General features: G+C 41.2%; 1 protein-coding gene across 2 annotated transcripts in view; it reads right to left on the bottom strand.

Annotated features, from left to right (window-relative positions):
• The window catches only part of LOC101743290 (uncharacterized), a 90,123-nt gene that overhangs the window by 27,801 nt on the left and 39,765 nt on the right, over nt 1–22,557 (bottom strand). The window contains exons 32-48 of one of the 2 annotated variants that reach the window (XM_038021068.2): nt 21,792–22,050; nt 20,798–20,916; nt 19,266–19,463; nt 18,674–18,856; nt 17,908–18,006; nt 16,949–17,101; nt 16,275–16,481; nt 13,568–13,726; nt 12,317–12,552; nt 10,853–10,964; nt 9,862–10,032; nt 9,083–9,225; nt 7,449–7,554; nt 6,174–6,307; nt 4,757–4,958; nt 3,317–3,537; nt 2,097–2,232 (exon numbers count right to left, since the gene is read on the bottom strand). In XM_038021068.2, the coding sequence (XP_037876996.1) occupies nt 2,097–2,232; nt 3,317–3,537; nt 4,757–4,958; nt 6,174–6,307; nt 7,449–7,554; nt 9,083–9,225; nt 9,862–10,032; nt 10,853–10,964; nt 12,317–12,552; nt 13,568–13,726; nt 16,275–16,481; nt 16,949–17,101; nt 17,908–18,006; nt 18,674–18,856; nt 19,266–19,463; nt 20,798–20,916; nt 21,792–22,050 (2,838 nt within the window). 2 annotated transcript variants of the gene reach the window in all.

Genomic DNA, 22,557 nt, shown 5'->3' on the forward strand with positions numbered 1-22,557 from the left:
TCTCAAGGTGGGTGGCGCATTTACGTTCTAGACGTCTATGGGCTCCAGTGACCACTTAATACCAGGTGAGCTGTGAGCTCGTCCACCCATCAAAGCAAAACTCGAACGCCTGCCTCTACAACGCGTTCAGCAGATCTTGGCATTACTGACTAGCATGGCCGTTTCCGCCGCTCAGTCTGATATCCAGAGTGCTGGACCACCTCAACTCAACCTCAGGTCGGTACATACTAGTGGTACCCAAGTGCAAGAAGCCCCCGTGGAGGCCAGACCTGAAATCACCTGCCCTCAAGCGACTCAAGAAGCTCAGAGATCTGAACATCAGTCTGGTGGACACTGACAATGCTACCTCCAGGCTAAGTCAGCAATCTACACCTGCAAGCTTGGCTCATTTTGGGTGGGACACGCTGACAGGGACATGGACATCGGCAGGAGAGAAACTTACTATTATCGTGCTGGAGAGAGTCTACGATAAGAACATACGCCCCTATTTGGAATAAGGGGTAAGGTTTTGTCAAGAAAATGTATTAATTCTCGTGTATCCGAATTAGCAAATGTAGCTAGATTTCTCTGTTATCTGTATTTATCTCATGGTCTCTCCTACCGGACCATTCTAGTTCATAAGTCTGTTATATAGCGTCCGTTTGTGAAACTATATCGGATATAAAAATAGCTTCGAGCCCGACAGTGAAACATACTGAAATCTATTCCCTTGACAAAGCCTGCACCTTCTAAATTAACCGATATTTGGGTCGAAAACTAATTGATCTTCACACCAACAGTCCAGTTGGACATTCGTGGCTGCTCCTGACCAATCGATCATCGATGCAGTATACTGGCTACGCAATCTAGTGAATATGACACAGCAAACCAGTAGGAATATTAGTAATCTATTCTTAGCAACTAAAGGCTCAACTAAGCTAGCTACTGCAGCGAGGATTAGTAGTTGGCTAAAAGTCTTTTAGGAGACTCAGGTATTCAGGCCTCAGTTGGAAGCTGTAGAGCGGTGGTGAAAACTTTAAACTGGGTAGGAAATTACCAAATTAATGATATTTTAGCTAAAGCTAACTGACAACATGAGCATACTTTTAGAAAGTTTTATCAAAAACTTATTATTAATGCATCAAACACTGATATAAATTCTGAGAAATCTTTCTCAGTATTTTCGTCCTAAATCTTATTAGGTCGATTTGAATTAAGTGGGTAATATTATACGGTTACCTTCAATTAATTTAAATTATGTGCTTAATTTAAGCTTTGCTTAATTAAACATAATAAGTCACATTGTTGCTTTTTAAATAAATAGTATTTTATTTCAAATACAAGCCACCAGGAGATAACAAACAGTCTCTCATAATGGACTTCGGACGTCAAACGGAACACATAATATATAAATTTTACCTTCCAATAAAATTTGTATTATGTTTCCTAAGACGTCCGAAGTCCAGATAATGTCTTCCTGGGGCTACATCCATCATTATGAGCCGAACAATGACAAATATGGCGGCTTGTCTTTGCTTGTTGGTTCGGTTCCAGACGTTATAGAGGGCGCTGTAGGCGGGACTTAGGAAACGGAAGTAGTCAAATTTAGCGACCTGCAGTGGAAATCATACGATGTACTCTCTCATAATGGACTTCGGACGTCTTAGGAAACATAATACAAATTTTATTGGAAGGTAAAATTTATATATTAATGGAACGCTGCTGTAGTCTCAGCGTGGGGGATCCAATGTCGTTCTATCCTTCGACAAAGACCGTGTGCTTTTAAGGTCTCAAGTATAGTTACAACGGCTGCCCCACCCTTCAAACCGAAACGCATTACTGCTTCACGGCAGAAATAGGCAGGGCGGTGGTACCTACCCGAGCGGACTCACAAGACGTCCTACTACCAGTAACAACGCGAATTATAATTTTGCGGGTTTCATTTTTATTACACGATGTTATTCCTTCACCGTGGAAGCCAATCGTGAACATTTGTTGAGTACGTATTTCATTAGAAAAATTGGTACCCGGCTGCGGGATTCGAATACACACCGCTCAACACGAATGCACCGGACGTCTTATCCGTTAGGCCACGACGACTTAAAAAAAAGCCTTACGTCAAATATAGATTTGAGCCATTTCAGTTTCTGGAAGGGCGTCGTGAAGTTGAAGTATCCGTCTGTGTGTTTCACGCCGCCGTAACGCACGTCCATCTCGCCGATCTGGGATGCACCAGGCTTGTGCATGTGGCCTCTGAAAACAAAAATAAAAAAACGGTGCGCGCACGTGAAAGGAGTGAAACTTCTTTTGAGGTAGTATTGTAGTTTTCTTTATTTTCCATCCTTAAATAAAATTTTTCTTGTAACAGGGAATGCTGTGTATAAGAGAAGCTTTTTTTTCTTTTTATTGCCCTTGTAGTCAGATGGCCCACCTAATGGTGAGTGGTTACCGTCGCCCATGGACTTCAGCAATGCCAGGGGCAGAGCCAAGCCGCTGCCTACCGCTTAATACTCTCCACAAGCCTCGTTTGAAGAAGAATATGTCATTGTGCTCGGGAAACACCATGGAAGGGAACTCATTCCAAAGCCGGATGGTGCGTGGCAAAAAAGACCTCTGGAAACGCATTGTGGATGACCGCAGTGGCTCCAGGTAGCCAAGGCAGCCAAACTCTCTCCTGGGTCGAGTGGTTCGCGAGACGCACTGTCTATTTTCTCGCTCTCGTTCTTACTAAATTGTATCTTTTCTCCTTAACCGTAACGAATCTGTCGCGAGTTAAATTTTACTCTCAACGTGCCCACAGAAGTTTCACTTCACAAATAATTTTAAATCAACATTTCGCTTAATGCTCTGTAGCGTGCAACACTCGGTTGCACACGGGCGTCATCAGATGCGATCGGAGTTCCCGAACGTGCAGGTGTCCCGTGACGTCATGCTATCAGATTCGCGCGCATCGATTTAAGTTGATTGTAAAACGTATTATAATTTTAGTTTTAATTGGTGTCTTGAAGTGCCTAGCGACTTGTTTACTCTTTTTACTTTATAATAGAACATTGTACACATATTATATTATATATCTTGTTTAATTGGTGTGTCTGACTTTTATGTGTTCGGAGCATAATATCCCGAGAATACGAATAACAAACCACAGCTCCAATATCAAAAGTGTGCTTACATAAAACGAGACTAAAATGTATTATTGTCAGTGATTCCGTAAAACGATTTAGCGTATTTTCTATCTAGCTCTATCTCTTTCCGACAATAGCATAAAATTTTTATTGCGTATAAAGTTCAGAGATCATTCAGCTACCCGCAGTAAGAGAACTTTCGTAAAACTCACTTGACAATCTCCAATTTGTGCACCAAATCCCTCTGGTACGATCCCTTGACCTTGAACGTAGAGTCGTTCTCGTAGAGCGGCGTCACTAGAGTGTAGTCTATGAAGTGGGAACCGTTAATGTCCCACTTGTGGTCTATGTAGTTCTCTATGTTCTTGTACTCGGCGCCCGACGTCCAAGTCACAGTCGAATTCGATTCGAAGCTTTCCGGTAGTTGTATCAGCTGGAATCGTGTTTTATAAAAATACCCTCACTTTCGTTTATTTAAATTTAACATATATTGCGTGTTGATAAAAATAATGCTTTTGTTCGTTGTACGAGCTAACGATACAGTGCTGGGTCGTTATCGCGGCCCATAAAGATCCCATCACTATCCATCTGGAGACGTGGAATGGAAGTCCCTCTGTCAACCTTCAAACTAGAAGAGTTGTACTTATTTGGCCCCACAACACGCATACCACAATTAAATGCCGGTTGACGGTCTCAGTACGCTGGTCTTAAGACTCAATTATCGCAGCACATAAAGATCCCACCACTATCCATCTGGAGACGTGGGATGGCAGTCCTTCTGTCGACCTTCAAACTAGAAGAGGTTTACTCGTTCAAACCCACAAAACAGCTATACCACAACTAAATCCCGATCTTAGTACGCCATTAAGCAGGTCGAATGCAGGCAACAATGGTGGAAGCTGGTGCAAAAACTGTACCAAGGTGGTCACGACCCTCAGTAATGAGGAAATGACAAAGAAGAAGAAGTACGCTAGTCTTAACAATCAAAGAATGTAGTGTCAATTCTAAAATAAACTTCAGCTTTCTGTTGAGTTGGCTTCACTGAGACTTAGAACTCGTATCTCAAAATGGGGGACTGTATTTGTTTTGTTGATGTCCACAGGCTCATATAACCATTCAACACCAGGTAGACCGTGCTTGTCCGCCTATGTATATAAGCAATATAAAAAGCTGCATTCGTTCATACAACATTTCGGATCTTCTCTATCCACTAACGGTGCTTTTAGGTATTTCAAGCACCGGTCACCGTCCTCGCCGAACCCGTCGCTTGCGACGAAGGGCTCAGCGAGTCAATTAACCCACAGACAGAGACAGAGACCCACAGACAGAGTTTCTCGCCAGAATTTTTAATGGTCGTAAGACCTCTTCTGAGTCCGTACGGGTAGGTACCACTGCCCTGCCTATTTCTGCCGTGAAGCAGTAATGCGTTTTGGTTTGAAGAGTGGGGCAGCCCTTGTAACTATACACTGAGACCATAGAACTCATATAGAAGCTTTTCTAGGGTGAATGTTAGAAACGTCCTCAAGTTAGAGCCCCGTGAGCTCATCTACTCGCCCGGTGAATCTAGCATGACCCTTCGAGGTCACTAGAATAGGTAGAAAGAGAAGCATTCGTTCAATACCGTTAAGACAGCGGTAGAGCTGGCAACTCACGTTTCCTTTTATGGCGGTCAGGATCTTGGTGACGTCAGTCTTGTACTTGGCGTCTATAGTCTTGATCGGGCTCTGGTCGCCGCCCAGGTCGCCGTCGACGCACAGCGTGTGCACATCCACGTTTGGCTTCGGAAGTATGACGTTCAGCACCACGCTGATGCGTTTGTTCATCACGAAGCCGACGGACGCGTTAGCGCCGATCCTGAGAACGTAACCGTCAAAGCGATCTGTATCCTAATGAATATCAGGTAAGGTTTTTTTTTTCTCCTGCCTAAGCTGATAGCCTTGAGAGGCTATATCAGCGTCGTCTTAACTAGTAGGTGAGCTCACGGGGCTCAAACCTGATGATGTTGCTAACACGAACCCTAGCAAGAGCCGTGCTTCGCAGAATCCACCACTGGATCGGAAACGCGACCCACTGAGAAGATCCGGCGAGAAACTCAGTGAGCTGTGTCTGAAGGTTAATTTACTCGTCGAGCCCTTCGTCGCAAGCGACGGGTTCGACAAGAACGATGACCGGTGCTTGAGGTACCTAAAAGCACCGACCCTTAAGTCGGTAGATCCCGAATTTTAACAGTATATCTAAGGGTTCTTCATCGAACATAATACTGCCCTATATTAAAGGGAAATAAGGTCAATTTTACTCTAACAACTATTTAGCGTTTGTTCGACTTTTGACATAAACCATACGACGCTACATGAACACAATTACTTTTTTAGTTTACTGGTGGTAGGACCTCTTGTGAGTCCGCACGGGTAGGTACCACCACCCTGCCTATTTTTGCCGTGAAGCAGTAATGCGTTTCGATCTGAAGTGTGCGGCAGCCGTTGTAGTATATTGAGATCTTAGAGCTGATATCTCAAGGTGGATGGCATTTAAATTATAAAGGTCTATGGTATCCAGTAACCGTTTAACTCCAGGTGGGCCGTGAGCTCGTCCACCCATCTAAGTAATAAAAAAATATATGATAATATGGGTGACACTATTTCTTCTGCTGCTCTTGAGTTGCTAGGTCTCCTTCGGAGGCGCTCGGGCAGTTGTTACCAAGTCCCACCCCTCCTGGCTGAGCCTTTGCTCGCCCACCTGTCCTGGTGAAACTGGAACGGCCTCCAAGCCACCAGTAATCCTTCCTTCATAAAAGGCCCTCTTCTTTCAACCGTGTGATGTCATTTAGAGAACAACAAATGACCGATTAACAACAATTAGACAAATATGACATCATGATATTCTAAGGCAATAAATACCGTAGAGCTGAGAGTACTGGGTGCTTGTTTTATTTAATTTGCTGAGATGGTGTACGAGCTCACAGCCCATCTAGTATTAAGTAGTTACCGGAACCCATAGACATCTACAACGTAAATGCCGCCACCCACCTTGAGGTATGAGTTCTAAGGACTCAGTATAGATTGAACTTACTGCCATATGTGATCCAGGTCCATTCTGAAGCCAGCGTCGGTTCTGGGCAGGTGATCGGCACCGGTCCGGTTGCCGTAGTAGATATCCAGGTCAACGCTCTTCTGTATGTCCTGTACGTTCTGATGTCCTAACCCCTGGGAGAAGTGCGTAAGTTTGTAACATTCTCTACGTTATGTACACAGATATTATTTCTGGATTGATTTCGAACGTTTACGTGGTGGTAGGGACGTCTTGTGAGTCCGCGCGGGTAGGTACCAGCACCCTGCCAATTTATGCCGTGAAGCAGTAATGCGTTTCGGTTTTAAGCGGTTTTAAGGGTAGGGCAGCCGTTGTCACTATACTGAGACCTTACAATTCATGTCTCGAGTTCGGTGGCGGCATTTACTTTATAGTTGTCTATGGGTTCAATAACCACTTCACAGCAGGTGGTTTGTAAGCTCGTCCACCCATTTAAGCAATAAAAAAATCGTACTGGATAGATTTGCACTCGGCCGTTTTAAGGGTTAGCCTTTCCATAAATATTCGAATTTAAAATATTATAGTCCAAGAGGTCGAATACGCGAGCGACGAAATTCATTAGAGGAAATCGTTATAAAAAGCCTAATGTTTGTAATTCTATCTGGCCCAAGGAAATTAAAGTATTCGTATAACCACGGAATGATGGTAGCAATCTCGAGAGGCTTATGGTGACTGGTAAGGTAGATGGGAAAAGACCTCGTGGGCGCAGCGCAATACGTTGGTCCGACCAGATCCGCACCGCTCTTGATTCCACGTTTCACAACGCCCTCCACACCGCCAGAGACAAGAATGGATGGAGAAAGATCGTGCGTGCGAAGGTGGTACAAAAGGGTGGTCACGACCCTCAGCAATGAGGCATACGACGCAAGGAGGAAATGATAACCACTTTTCTAATTATTTCTACTGCGAGGAAGCTGTGCCTTTCAGTTTCAGACTACAGCTGTAGCGTAATTTTATCACTGAGAATTCAACCTCATGTCTGAAGGCCGCGGCGATCACGTGCCATTAGTTTAGTTTACTCAGTTAAGTCAGTATTAGTTAGTTAACTCAAATTTGTATGGAGTTGGAACGTTTGCCTACATTTGCCACTAGGGCCAATTCCATATAAATTTGAGTTAACTTTTACGCTATCAAGAAGGTTAAGAAAATCGCATCACGCACAAAAGTAGGCCTTAAACAAAAATGCAGCTATATTCGTCAAAGAGCAAATTCACTATAGAAGTTTGTTGGTTAAATATAAAAGTTATTTTACGGTACCTTGATAAACAAGTCGTTTAGTAGGAAGCTCCATTTCAAGTCTCCCGCGCCCTTCATGTCGGGGAAGTCGAACTTACAAATCAAGTATCCAGTTTTAGGGCCAAAACTGTTGAAAACATGATGGTCTTAATTAGCAGAGTGACTTAATGTGAAAGTAAATTTGTTTGTTTGTTTGTCGCTCTTTGACGTAGAAACAAAGCAACGGGTTGACATGATATTTTTTAAGTTGATGGTATTCAGGGTTCCCAGATTAGTTTGGTGTAGTCACCAAACTCGGTAAGAACGGGCCTCTCAGCAGACTAGTTGGGGAATTAATCAAATTGCATAGCAAGTATTTTCTGGACGTTTTTGCCGGCACTGTTGACAGTTTTAGACGAGAAGTCTACAAACTTGTTCAATGAGCTTTTTCAATAAAGTAATAGCGTATTTGGTAGTAAATGTGTAATAATGTAAGGTTTTCATGTAATGTTATATATAATTTTTTTTATACAACGAGCCGGTTTTTCTATCAATGCATGCAGTCGGTACCAGTAATTATGTTAGCTATTAGTGTGAAATCAATGTATATGATACCTGTAATGTTTTGTGCTAATTTATAACATGTTGGTACCCAATAAATAAAATAAATTACACTTATTTTTTCTCTACCTATTTTTGGGTAGGCTAAGGGTCTACACCTACGCTGGGTCTGGTAGATGAGCTCACGGGGCTCAACTTGAAATAATTGTTAAGACTAGCCCTAACAAGAGCAGTGCTTCGCAGATTCTACCACCGGATCGGAATTGCGATCCATTGAGGAGATCCGACGAGAAACTCAGGAGCAGTGCTTCGCAGATTCTACCACCGGATCGGAATTGCGATCCATTGAGGAGATCCGACGAGAAACTCAGTGGGCTGTGTCTATGGGTTAGTTTGCCCTTTGAATCGATGAGTTTGACGAGGACGACGACTGGTAACATTGTCAGGAGAGTGACACAGGCATTTTAACCAGAAAAAAAAATCTAATTCCCGCGGAAAATTACACTGATACTTATACTAAATATTGGTGTTTAGCTCTGGCGTCAATCACAATCAGCACAATTTTTTTTTACCATTAAAACAAGTTTTACGATATTACCTCGAGTTTTTTTAATTTATCTTTACATTATTACCGACGTTTGGAATACTTTACAGTTTTCGTGGTAACATAGACGACTAGGGTGTTGGTTATTCATCGATATTAGAATACCGTGAACAATATCACTAAATCATAATCTATCTATATATGTATAAATGAATTGCTGTTCGTTAGTCTCGCTGAAACTCGAGAACGGCTGGACCGATTTGGCTAATTTTGGTCGTGAATTATTTGTGAAAGTCCAGAGAAGGTTTAAAAGGTAGATAAATATGAAAATGCTCGGAATTAAATAAAAATAACAATTTTGTTTTCCCTTTGATGTGTCCCCCGTCCGTTGGATTCCTTTTGTTTGTTTTAAATTTATTTTATACAAAAATTTAGGTCTTTTATTTATCGATTGAGGCACTACGAAGTCTGCCGGGTCAGCTAGTATCAATATACAAGTGATGATTTAAAATGGTAAAAGTTATTTTAATTATGTTTAAGGCGATGTAAAAAGTACAATAATGATACTTACACGAAATCCGTGTCTGCCTTCAGAAAACTGAGTTTCTCGAGGGGCGTGGCGGCCTGCACACTGACCACCTTCCGAAGTCCAGGGTAGTGATCCACCCGGGACTTGAAGTATATCTCTTTGTTCTTATTTTTTGGGAGGCTGACCTGTGACCAGTATAAGTTAACTACGAGCGTGTTCCAACCATCATTAGTCAGCAATTGCCTACACTTGGAAATAGGCCCCAAGCGATATGATCCCATTATTATTGGTGATGGGTCACACGATCTATTGGGTTCTTAACTTCGTGGAATTTTTTTCCTAACTATGCTCATAGCCTTGAGAGGCTATGTCAGCGTAACTCTAACGTGTAGGTGAGCTCACGGGGCTCAAGACTGACGACGCTGCTAATACTAACCCTAGCAAGAGCAGAGACCCATTGAGAACATCCGACGAGAAACTCAGTGAGCTGTGTCTGTGGGTTAATTTACTCGCCAAGCCTTTCGTCGCAAAATAATTTTAATACACATTTTCTATACTAATTTAGTGCGATTACCCCCCTTAATATTATCAAATTGCCCCTTGTGGGGCGTGGGGCCCACGTTAGGAAACACCGGTCTAGTGCCTTGTGTCGTTTTCTCCTTTTTGGTAATATTATAAAATTGTACACATCCAAAACATTATAAGCATTTATGTGTTTGACTAATTCGTTCCGAGGAAAAGTTACCCGCTAATACGAGAAGTACAACACAAACCAGAAACATAACAAGTTTTATTTAAGTTTGAACCTTAAGCGTACTAACCTTAAAGTTGATATCGCTGTAAGCGTCCACTATTTCAGCTCTGGCGAACACCGTGCAGACTACAGGACCGTTGATATGCGCCGTTATAGTCCGAGCCGTGTTTGTGGATTCCAATTTGATACGGGCATTGATCGTGTCGCCTTGTCCTTTCGGCACGAGTGACAGAGATAGCTAAAAATCAAAAAAGAGTGAGTCGGGAAAATGAGCTTTGTTGCTTGGATGTTAGGGGTTAGTTTGTTTCGTTAAGAAAAAGCGATTATAAACTGAACTCTTCTACCTATTCGACACGTACGAGATCCAAGTGTACCGGTTTCGCAAAGTTTTTTTTTTAAATTGTTTTTTTTAATGATTTTGTTTATATTTTACAGCTTTCATGGTAGACATAGACGACTGACCACGAAAACTCTAAACTATTCGAAACATAAGTATAATGAATGATACGGAATGATAATAAAAAAAAAAAAAACGCAATATCAAAACCGTAAAAGTAGTTTTAATTTTGCCTCCGAGTCGCGATAACTGAATAATATACTAACTACACTAATATTTGTCAGGCTTGTACTTTTAATTAAAACGAAATATATTAACGTGTTTTTCGCTAGATTCTTTATCTATTTACTTAAAGAGTATTCTGTTTTTTTTTTATTGCTTAGATAGGTGGACGAGCTCACAGCTCGCCTGGTGTTAAGTGGTTACTGGAGCCCACCGACATCTACAACGTAAATGCGCCACCCACTTTGAGATATAAGTTCTAAGGTCTCAGTATAGTTACAACGGCTGCCCCACCCTTCAAACCGAAACGCATTACTGCTTCACGGCAGAAATAGGCAGGTTTGTGGTGCCTACCCGTGCGAAATCACAAGAGGTCCTACCACCAGTAAAAAGTGTGCGTAGTTTGTTAACAATGTTATTGACAGCAGTTGCATTTTACCGATGCCTCGTCTGTCATGATGAGATCCTTAACTCAGGGATGCTATTCATTCGTACTCACATCTAAAGGATTTCGACTCAGCACCTTCCCGGTGATACTGTATTCCTTCGCATCGGTCACAATTGAGCCAACTACGTCATCGTCCTGGAACTCTCCTATCACTTTCATGGCCCTGAAAAATTGTCATTCGATATTACGTTTTATCATTACAAACATAAGGTACACTAGATGATGACCTAGGTTAGTTGCCCTCAATTAAGAAAAATAGTATTATTATTCGCCAATAGATGTCGGGAAGAGTTGATTATTGAAAACACGAATAAAACAATATTTTCTAAAAATAAATCGTAGCTAGATCGATTTATCGCCCCCGAAATCCCTTGTATACTAAATTTTATTAAAATCGTTGGAGCCGTTTCCGAGATTCAGATTATATACATATATATGTATGATATACGAGAATTGCTCGTTCAAAGATAAGATAATGTTAACTGGTAATAATATAACGCGCTGGGGTTCGGGATAAATAAAAACTCTACCAAGTATAAATTAAAATTGCATTAACACTTAGAACGCTTATCGAACACATTAAAATTCTGAATTCACTTCTTTCGCTTCGCTTCAGGTGATCCGTTCGCTGTTTCGCTTCGAGTAGTTTCGATTACTGACTTCGTGCCATCTCTGCAATGCTTTTATAGTCGAAACGACATCCCTATATGTATCGAGTACATTTTGGGCAAGTCGAGTAGCTTCGATGTGTGTTTCCGTTATCTGACAATAGATGGCGTTGTACTTCTCGAGCTTTCTCGAAGTAACGAGTTTATTTGATATTCGTTTCGGCTATTCGGCAATAGATAGCGTTACTCTTACCGGCGTAACAATAATAAACCGAATTAAAAAAAACAGACTTCTTAAATTTCAAATGAGAATTTTAAAAGTATATTTTTTAATCACATAAATATGTATTATTAAATATAACAAGACAGATCTTCATTAACTTTAAAAGCACCAAGAATTCAGATTAAAATTTCAAACAAAAATGGAATCATCAACATCGGTTCACAAGAATATATTTTTTTTATAATAATAATTTATTAATTTCTTTCTCAAAGTTATAGTACAAATACAAATGGAGATTAACATTATAATTTATTTTGTAAGCATTTGAAAGAGCTGAAGTCTGTACTAGGTTCAAAGACCTGTATTACTGATCTCCAGGCTCCCTCCTTCTTAAGATAGATTAGGTTAGGTTAATAGAAGATAAGCGCTATGACAATGTCCTTCTTTAAAATAGGCTTGTGGAGAGTATTAAGTTGTAGGCAGCGGCTTGGCTCTGTCCCTGGCATTGCTGAGGTCCATGGGTGACGGTAACCACTCAAAATCAGCTGGGCCGTATTCTCGTCTGCTTACAAGGGCAATAAAAAGTCTAGACTAGACTAGATCATACTAGACTAGACTAACTAGACCAGACTAATTAGACTAGACTAACTAGACTAGGCATAAAAAAAAAGTTGTAGTGTATACCTGAAGCCTCTGTGGGGCGTGCTCATCGCCACGCTCAAGGAGGTGGGGCGCTGGTCTCCCTTCAGCGAGTACGTGGCGTTCTCGATGCTGAAGTCCACGGTCAGGGAGCGGCCGGTCTGCGCCTCGCCGTACAAGAAGCTCAGCTCGGACGGCGCCAGCACCGGGGGCAGCGCGAAACGGGACTTGAAGCGGACGTGACGTTGGGGGGGCGGACCCCATATCGCGTCTGCGAATAGCTGAGGGGAAATGCTTTTTGAGTCATCATCTGGTAATAACTGGTGGTAGGACCTCTCGTGAGTCCGCACGGGTAGGTACCACCGCCCCACCTATTTCTGCTGTGAAGCAGTAATGCATTTCGGTTTGAAGGGTGGGGCAGCCGTTGTAACTATACTGACACCTTAGAACTTATATCTCAAGGTGGGTGGTGCATTTACGTTGTAAATGTCTATGGGCTCCAGTAACCACATAGCACCAGGTGGACTGTGAGCTCGTCTACCCAAATAAGTAATAAATAAAAAAATTCGTCGTTCTCCTGTCCTCCCAGTCACCTGGGGTCGGGGCAACATGTTTTCTCCTTCCATACTCCTCTATCATGTACCATTTCTTTTTTTTATGCACCCAATACTCTTAGATCTGTGGTGGTATTGCCGTAGAATATCATGATGTCATATTATGTGGATAATTTTTGGTTAATGCTTAATCGGTCATTTGTTGTTGTTTAAATGACGTCACACGGTTGAAAGAAGAAGACCTTTTATGAAGGAAGGATTACTGGTGGCTTGGAAGCCTTTCTAGTTTCACCAGGACAGGTGGGCGAGCAAAGGCTAAGCCAGGAGAGGGTATCATTTCTTCGCTCACTCCCCTCTTACACATATCGTCGGGAAATGCGCTTCAAGTTTGGGTCTTTTATTTTAATAGACTTTATCAGCTCGGCATACCTCGCAGCGGACGGATACTCATGGAAATACTTGCACACGTGCGTTCGCAATCCTCAGTAATAAGAGAACGATAAAGAGGAAGATCTTAAGTAGTTACTGGAGCCCATAGACATCACGCAAATGCGCCACCCACCTTGATATACAAGTTCTAAAATCTCAGTATAGTTACAACGGCTGCCCCACTCTACAAACCGAAACGCATTACTGCTTCACGACAGAAATAGGTGGGGTGGTTCTACCTACCCATGCGGAGTCACAAGAGGTCCTACCACCAGCCTGTCTATTGAGACAAACAATATAAAACTTGACTCACGTAATTATTCTGATCGCCCTGCTGGATCTGTATCCCACCAGCGATCATGTTCTCGACGTCAGACAAATCCTTCTTGAATTCCATTTTGATGAAGTAGTCCTCTAAGTAGACGGATGTTAAATTCAAACTTCCCGAAGTCTCCACGAACGGGTCGTCCAGCTGGAAGCGTATACAGAGCTATACGGTGATAGTCGAACCGGTTATCGGGCCGAGCACACGGATAACCGGACACAGTATTATTATCTATATATTAATACGTGAAGCAAAAACTTTGTATCACTTTTTACAAAACGGACGGAGCAGTATGAAATTTCCCACACTTGAGTCGACTATTATCAAAGCCGGCAATGTGACTTTTGGACAATTATTGGTAAATCAGAAAAAAGAATTATTGACTTTGTATTCCATTGGCAGTCACAAAACTCTTCTGAACGACATCTTAGATAAATAACAGGTTAAGTACTAACCTTTATTTAACGCAGGTTTTGAACCGTATTCATTGAAAGAGACGATTATATTCAAATCAATCTGTATTGACATATCAATAACATTTTTTTGTCCAAATGCACAGATTGCTACCTTTGACAATAGACGACTCACTTATAGAGAATATAGAGAAGGAGTCCAGAATGTTAATTTTTTTATATGTATAACGTGTAAAAATACATAAAATCGATTATAAAAAATATCACACACACTACCATGTGTTTGATATACACACTCATATATACTCTTTTGTTTATTGTTAAACTTTGTGGTCCAATTGAGAATAGATTAATATTGTTTGTCTTTAATTAATATTATTTATAGTAATCGGCAAACTTCTTGAGCAAATGACCTTGACTGCGCAGAACCGAATTTTAGATCACTTTGGTGGTGAGGGTGAGGCGCGACGGCAGGGGAAATCGTATCGAGCGCGTTATTGGTAGATCAGTCGAACCTTGCGTCCCGCACCGCGCCCTCGTTCCGCTTGCTCCCAAATGTACGCTTGCGTACAGTGGAAAGTCTATCGTTATTAATCGTTAAGTTATTTGTTATAATTGCTTGTGGACTTTGTTGCCATTGCTATTTGTTGAGTGTTTGTTGATTTTTTATAAAACATACACTATGCCGTGACAAACTGGTGTAGTACTTAAAAGAAAGGGTAGAAAATTTGTGTACGACGTATATTGCTTCATTATAAAACAGGGGAAGAATGATATGGAAAAATTAAAACAGACTTTGGAAGCAACAAAAACATCAGTGAGTACTGTTAGGTGCATTATTAACGAAGCTAAAGGCTCTGGCTTGCTCGCCGTGTTTCGGACTCCGGGTAAGAAAAGATCAGGGAAGAAGAAAGTTACCGGAATGGATAGTTTCGTTCAATCTGTAATAAAAAGATGTAATCATAATAACTACATAACAAGTAGCGAAACTCCGTACCGTAGAAAGGCTTCGAAAAATTTAAAGAAGATATAAATTTTAATGGCTCGGAATGAAGCTTACGACGAATTATGAAAGAGCTAGGCTTCAGATGGAAAAAAAGAACAGAAAATAACCGGAAGCTGGTAAATGAAAAAAGTAACATTCGATTACTACGAATCGAATATCTTCAAAAAATAATTAATTATAGACAAAAAAGAAGACTGAATCGACCGAGTTGTAAACTACGCCGATGAGCCCTATGTCGACTCATCACGATGATAGCGACTCGGGTGATGAAAACAGTGATGATGATGATGGTCAAGATTATGATAACGAAAAAAAAATTACAAATACCAGCTTCGCTTCAACTGAACCAAGACCTGGCAACAGCTCTAGTTTTGACTTAATAGAAGGAATATCTATTTTACCCCAAGATTAAATTATTACAATTATTAACCTATATGTTTTGTTGATGTTCTAATAAATATAAAAATAAATACATATGTTGATTTTAATAATTTAATAGCATTATGACGCAGAGTAAGTAATGTTTTTGCACGTGAGTGTACCATGCGCAAACTTACCCCCACTACGTTAACAAATGCTCAAGAAGTTTGCCGGTTATTATACCTATAGGCGAAATTTGTTATTATAGAGGTCTATGATACAACAGACAATAATGTTCAAACTTATAATTTAAATTAATTATAGTCGAATTTTCACTACTGAGCGAACACTAGTTTAAATAAATATTAATGCTAGAATTATCTAAGTTCTTCACAGAGCTCAGAGTTAATAAATTCCGATATGCAAATTTAAGCTCTAATGTTAATGCCTTAAAGTGGAAATTGGTTTGCACGGATTCAATGTGTTTAGACAGCGGATGATACCTGAAGGTTCGCCGCCGCGTTGATGGTGAAGGAGGGGCAAATTTAAACTCTAATGCTAATGCGTTAAGGTAGGAATTGGTCTGCACGAATACAATGTGTTTAAATAGCGGATGTTACCTCAAGGTTCGCCACCGCGTTGATGGTGAAGGAGGGTCAAATTTTAATGCGTTAATGTCCTAACACTTAATGCTCTAATTAATGCTCTAATGTTAATGCGTTAAGGTGGAAATTGTTTTGCACGGATGCAATGTGTTTAGACAGCGGATGACACCTCAAGGTTCGCCAACGCGTTGATGGTCAAGGAGGGGCAAGTTTCAATGCCTTAATGCTCTAATGCTTAATGCTCTAATGTTAATGCGTTAAGGTGGAAATTGGTTTGCACGGATGCAATGTGTTCAGATTGCGGATGATACCTCAAGGTTCGCCAGCGCGTTGATGGTGAAGGAGGGCATGGATATGTCCGCGGACATCTTCCACAGCGCGTCCTCGAGCCTGGCCGACACGCGGCTCTCGAGCGCGGGCAGCACGGCTAGCGGCGTCGCTATACCGACCGACGCCACGTACGAGCGGTACGTCGCGTCCTCGCCCTCCTCGAACTCGTAATATATCTTGTATGATATCTGTAACACGGATGGAAAAGGTTTACTGGTGGTAGGACCTCTTGTGAGTCCGCGCGGGTGGTAGTAGTAGTAGTTAGTAGTCGTCGTGGCCTAAAGGATAAGACATCCGGTGCATTCGTATGTAGCGATGCACCGGTGTTCGAATCCCGCAGGCGGGTACCAATTTTTCTAATGAAATACGTACTTAACAAATGTTCGCGATTAACTTCCACGGTGAAGGAGTAAAATCAAACTCGCAAATTTATAATTTGCGTAATTACTGGTGGTAGGACGTCTTCGAGACCTTAGAACTCATATCTAAAGGTGGCGGCATTTACGTTGTAGATGTCTATGGGCTCCGATAACCACTTAACAACAGATGGGCTGTGAACTCGTCCATCCATTTATGCAGTAAAAAAAAGTATGTCGTGTTGTAAGGATCTTTTCAACTCGGTCGGTTGTCCGCGCTGCTGTCCCCGGGCCCGTACCTCGTGCCAGTATGTTCCGTTGTAGAGCAGGACCAGGCAAGTGACGTTGAACCTCTCGCCCAGGATGATGTCCACCGTGTACAGGGACTTTAATTCTCTGACGGCCTCGAATGGAGTTATCAGGTTGAGCGTGTTCCTCATTGTCGTGTACGTCTGCGAACGATGTTTGACATTTAATCGTTTTTCGAAGTGAAACTTCTAATGCGACTTCCAACAAGGTTGCGTTAAACGTTTAATGCTACCATATTAGAAAGAAACAGAGCGAGAGTGAACGCGTGGCACTCGAACGCATGCGCGTAGTATACCTGCTACAGGCCAGCGCGAGCGTTAGCAACGAGTAGCTCCAATATTTTAAGGAAGTATTTAAAAATAATATATATATATTTTTCTATCTAAAATATATATAATATAAATGTTGAAAATGTCGCATCTCTTATACACAGCATTCCCTATTACAAGAGCAATCTGATTTAAGGATGAAAAATGAAGAAAACCACAATACTACACATCGAAAAACACGTGCATAAATTTTTTTTGGTTATTCTTGACAGGAGCAAATGGCTTAAAGGTCTCGTTAGCGGGCCGTTAAAAAAAACAAGAGTAAATCGGATTTCTTTTATCGATCTCTAATTATTCAAGAAACACTTATACTGTTTGTAAACGTAATTAAAAACTACTTCCACAGTTAAATCTCGCGTTTCACGCTTGCTGTTTTAACTTTACTGACCTTAGTAAATATTCTTAAAAAAATTGATAGGATTTATCACGAAATATAAATGTCGATGGATAACACAACACACACGTCACGAAAACTTTAAACTTATTCGAAAACAGTTTTTAGCTTATGAACGCTGATTCCTATTAAAAAAAGTTCTATTTACTATTATTATTATAGATTTTTTTTATTTTATTTTGAATCTTAATGTTTTTGAAATAAATATCGTAATTGAACAACTGACCTCTAGTACGAATACGTCGGTTAAGACGATAGGCGGTTTATCCGGTAGATGAAGCGTTGCGTTTGCCTGGACGATCTCCTCCTCCTCCGGCCCCACAAACTGAGGACCAAACATAAGTGGGAATGAGTTGCTCGCTCCGGGCATTTCGATATTGCAATAATTGTTACGTTAAAATACCTATTGTAAAAATTAATATTTAAAAAAAAAGTGTCTGTGTGTCTGTGTGTGTGTGTGTGTGTGTGTGTGTGCAAGTCACACACGGTAGAATTGAAACTTATTAATAAGATATAGATATACTGGCTATCCCACTACGCAGGAGCATACATATGGACAATGTTTAGTAGACGATAGTGGGGATGCTACGAAGAATAAAGAGGAGACCGAGATGTGTTTGTGTCTTTATGGACTTATTTTTTCGTTTCATCGAGTTTGAAATCATTCCAGTGACAGAGCCAAGCCGCTGCCTACCGCTTAATACTCTCCACAAGCCTCTTTTAAAAAAGGACATGTCATAGCGCTCAGAAAACACCGTGGAGGGGAGCTCATTCCATAGCCGGATGGTGCGTGGCAAAAAGACCTCTGGAAACGCATTGTCGATGAACGCCGCGGTTCCAGATGATATGGATGAACTCTGCTCCAATGGCGGGAGGTGCGATGATATAAAGGAGATGAGGGGATCATCTCAAACAATTCCTCAGAGCACTCCCCATGGAACAGACTGTACAAAAAATATGTTTCTCCAGTTGAAAAAATATAACTGTTGTACCTTAGTGATGTGCGAGTGGAATGTTATCGTTGGGTAGTACAGAGTGTCGACCACCACCCTGGCGGTCGTGTCGAAGTCTTCCAAGAACACGTCGGAGTTCATGTCGAATTTGTTTTGAATCTTGTCCTTTAGGACGTCCACTAAGCCCTTGCCGTTGTCCTTTAGCAGGATCGCTATGCCGAACTGAAAAGGAAATAAAAGAAGCAATTAATAAAAAAAGGGTGCGTGTACTTATGTACGCGCGTAAGAAGTTATACTTTATTTTTATATATATATATATTTTTTTATTGAAATATTAATTAATTTGAAAAAAAATCGATTAAGTAACATCCTCAAACACGCATATTGGACATCCCTTTTCTTAACATCGTATAAATTCGGTAATTCTCGGTACGGTTCGGAAAGTTCACCTGCGGCTATATTCAGACTCGCCAAGTTACGTCGGTCGTATTATAATGAGCGATTTAGTGGGCAACTTCGTTCTGTTAATTTTGTGTCACGGTGCGCGCGCATCGTAAAATTTCACTCTCATCAATTTTTCATAACGCGCCTAAAGAAATATAACTTCAAAAAAATTCGATACTTTTGGTACCTTGTGTTTGGACAGACGAATCGATAGTTCTGTGTCCAGTCCGTTGCCGTAAATGTTCTTGAATACCAATCCGTTCTCTTCGAAACCCTCCAACGGTGTGTAAAGTTTGTATAAATATACAAAATCGACGATCGCCCTCCAGTGCCATATTGCGGTGAAACCAAAGTCCATCTTGTTCCATCCCACTCGGAAATCGACCTGTGTGAATAAAACGAATTATAGGTATCAAATGCACTGTTGACATAGCACTTTAGCCAAATACTGAAGCTGTATGTAAGTTTATAACTGAAAGTGTATAAGTGTAATTGTAATTTTAAGTGTAAGTGTAAGTGTGTGTGTGTAAGTGTAAGTGTGTGTGTGTAGGTGTGTGTGTGTGTGTGTGTGTGTGTGTGTGTGTGTGTGTGTGTGTAGGTGTGTGTGTGTGTGTGTGTGTGTGTAGGTGTGTGTGTGTGTGTGTGTGTGTGTGTGTAGGTAGGTGTGTGTGTGTGTGTAGGTAGGTGTGTGTGTGTGTGTGTGTGTAGGTAGGTGTGTGTGTGTGTGTGTGTGTGTGTGTAGGTGTGTGTGTGTGTGTAGGTGTGTGTGTGTGTGTGTGTGTGTGTGTGTGTAGGTGTGTGTGTGTGTGTAGGTGTGTGTGTGTGTGTAGGTGTGTGTGTGTAGGTGTGTTTGTGTAGGTGTGTGTGTGTAGGTGTGTGTGTGTGTGTGTGTGTAGGTGTGTGTGTGAAGGTGTGTGTGTGTGAAGGTGTGTGTGAAGGTGTGTGTGTGTGTGTGGGAAGGTGTGAGTGTGTGAAGGTGTGAGTGTGTGAGCGTGTGTGTGTGAGCGTGTTAGTGTGTGAGCGTGTGTGTGTGAGCGTGTTAGTGTGTGAGCGTGTGAGTGTGTGTGTTAGTGTGTGAGCGTGTGAGTGTGTAGGTGTGTGTGTGTGTGTGTAGGTGTGTGTGTGTGTAGGTGTGTGTGTGTGTGTGTAGGTGTGTGTGTGTGTGTAGGTGTGTGTGTGTGTAGGTGTGTGTGTGTGTAGGTGTGTGTGTGTAGGTGTGTTTGTGTAGGTGTGTGTGTGTAGGTGTGTGTGTGTGTGTGTGTGTAGGTGTGTGTGTGTGTGTGTAGGTGTGTGTGTGAAGGTGTGTGTGTGAAGGTGTGTGTGAAGGTGTGTGTGTGTGTGGGAAGGTGTGAGTGTGTGAAGGTGTGAGTGTGTGAAGGTGTGAGTGTGTGAGCGTGTGTGTGTGAGCGTGTTAGTGTGTGAGCGTGTGAGTGTGTGTGTTAGTGTGTGAGCGTGTGAGTGTGTGTGTTAGTGTGTGAGCGTGTGAGTGTGTGTGAGTGTGTGTGTATTTTTTTCTTCTAGATATGAGTTCTAAGGTCTCAGTATAGTTACAACGGCTGCCCAACCCTTCAAACCGAAACGTATTACGTGGTCCTACCACCAGTAATTACGCAAATTTTAATTTTGCGGGTTTGATTTTTATTACACTATGCAAATCTTGGTATGATTTTATTATATATGAAAATGAAAATAGAAATGTTGTTAAAAGACTGCACTTACCTCTTGCGGGGCTCTCTTCGCGGTGACCATGGCTCTGTTCAAGTACTGTATGGGGAGTGCGACGTGCCCAAATACGTGGAAATCTTGCAGCGACAGGAGTTTCAAGAAAACTTCGATACCTGTTTAATAAATCATATATATATATGTCGATTGAATTTATTTATTACACCGTGCGGGTAGGTACAACTCAAGGTTGACTTGGTAGAGGCGTTATGTGCTCACGAATTGTGCTTGCGGCATTGATGGGCACAACGATGCCACACGTGGGGACGCGCAATGCCCCTTACCATCCCCCACAAAATGCTAACGATAACTTTAATTAAGCTTACAGACACACAATGTCCTCAACAGTAAGTCTGTCTACCGTACAGAAACATCAAATTTCAATGGCGATGATTTTTTACTAACGTTATATCGAACCTTTAGAATTGAAGTGGCTTAATCCGAAATTCTTGTTTTTTGATAAACGCCAAAGATGTTATTGAATTGAATTGTAATTTTTCAGTTTCTATTTTAATATTTTAAGCCTTAACACGAATACCTTAAAGTTTAAAGAATTTCATTTTTAATTTTAATAATTCAATTTTATAAAATGATAGAAGACACGTTTAGAAGTATGTAGTTCAAAGTATAAAACTCATTTTCTTAAAATTTTTAGTTAAGCCACTTCAATTTTAAAGGTGCGGATTTTGCGAAAACTACACTATTCATAAATAATATTAATTGTTTTTTATATTGATTTAAAGTACATTTTTGGCATAACCTAAAAAAAAAAATTACATTTTGCACTCTTCTATATTCTCTATAAGTGTGGGAAATTTTATATTCCTCCGTCCGTGCAATTTTCGTAAAAAGGGGTACAAAGTTTTTGCTTCACATATATAGACGTATATATTTTAAGCACTATGCGTATCATTCTCCGGTTCCCACAACTGGGGGAAACCCAGTTCGGGGGGCTAGGTGAACTTGTGTGAGTATTTGATAGAATCCTCACCGGTGGTAGTATTTGGTGTGACCACAATAGCGACCAAATGCCTGTCCGCTTCAACGAAGCCGAACCTGGCCGTCGTCTGCGATATTTCCGTGGTGGGGCTGGTCACGTTGACTACCAGCATGCAGTTCGTGATCCTCTTCATGTGACCGTTTACGTATATTTTCAGGACTTTCTCCTCTAGGTCCAGATACGTGATTCCGTGGATGTCGCGTTTGTGTCCAAATAGGAATTCGGTGCGGAGGAAGCCCTTTGTGTAGCCCTGTTTCGGAAAACGCAATTCATTGACCAAGTTAGAGTTAACTGTTTCCTCAATTAAGCAATTGTCTATCACGGTATTCAGGAAAATTAATTAACAAACTACCCTACTATTCTACTATAAATACGAATTACTTTTGTCGCACAACACCATAGATAATACACATCACAACATATTCCGACTCGAGCAGCCGACCGAGGCGGAGCTCTCTGTTTTTATCGCTGTACACTTGAAATGGAATAAATGGAATTCATTGGAAAAGTGAGTCAATTACTGGCACTGTGGAAGGCGTTGATAATGATGAAAAGAATGGCCGCTGACGTCATTATTTTAAGAACACCATGGAAACAGCCTCTTCGTCATATTATATATTTATAAAACTTTTTAATTTTTGTACTAAATTAATTATCGGGTAACAATAAAATATATATTTCTGAAAAAATATGAAATTTATGATCACAGTGTCTAAGTGTGATATAGGGCGTAAATTTTTTACATTTTCCTAAATAT

This window comes from Bombyx mori, chromosome 28, assembly GCF_030269925.1.
Source record: "Bombyx mori chromosome 28, ASM3026992v2".
NCBI lineage: Eukaryota > Metazoa > Arthropoda > Insecta > Lepidoptera > Bombycidae > Bombyx > Bombyx mori.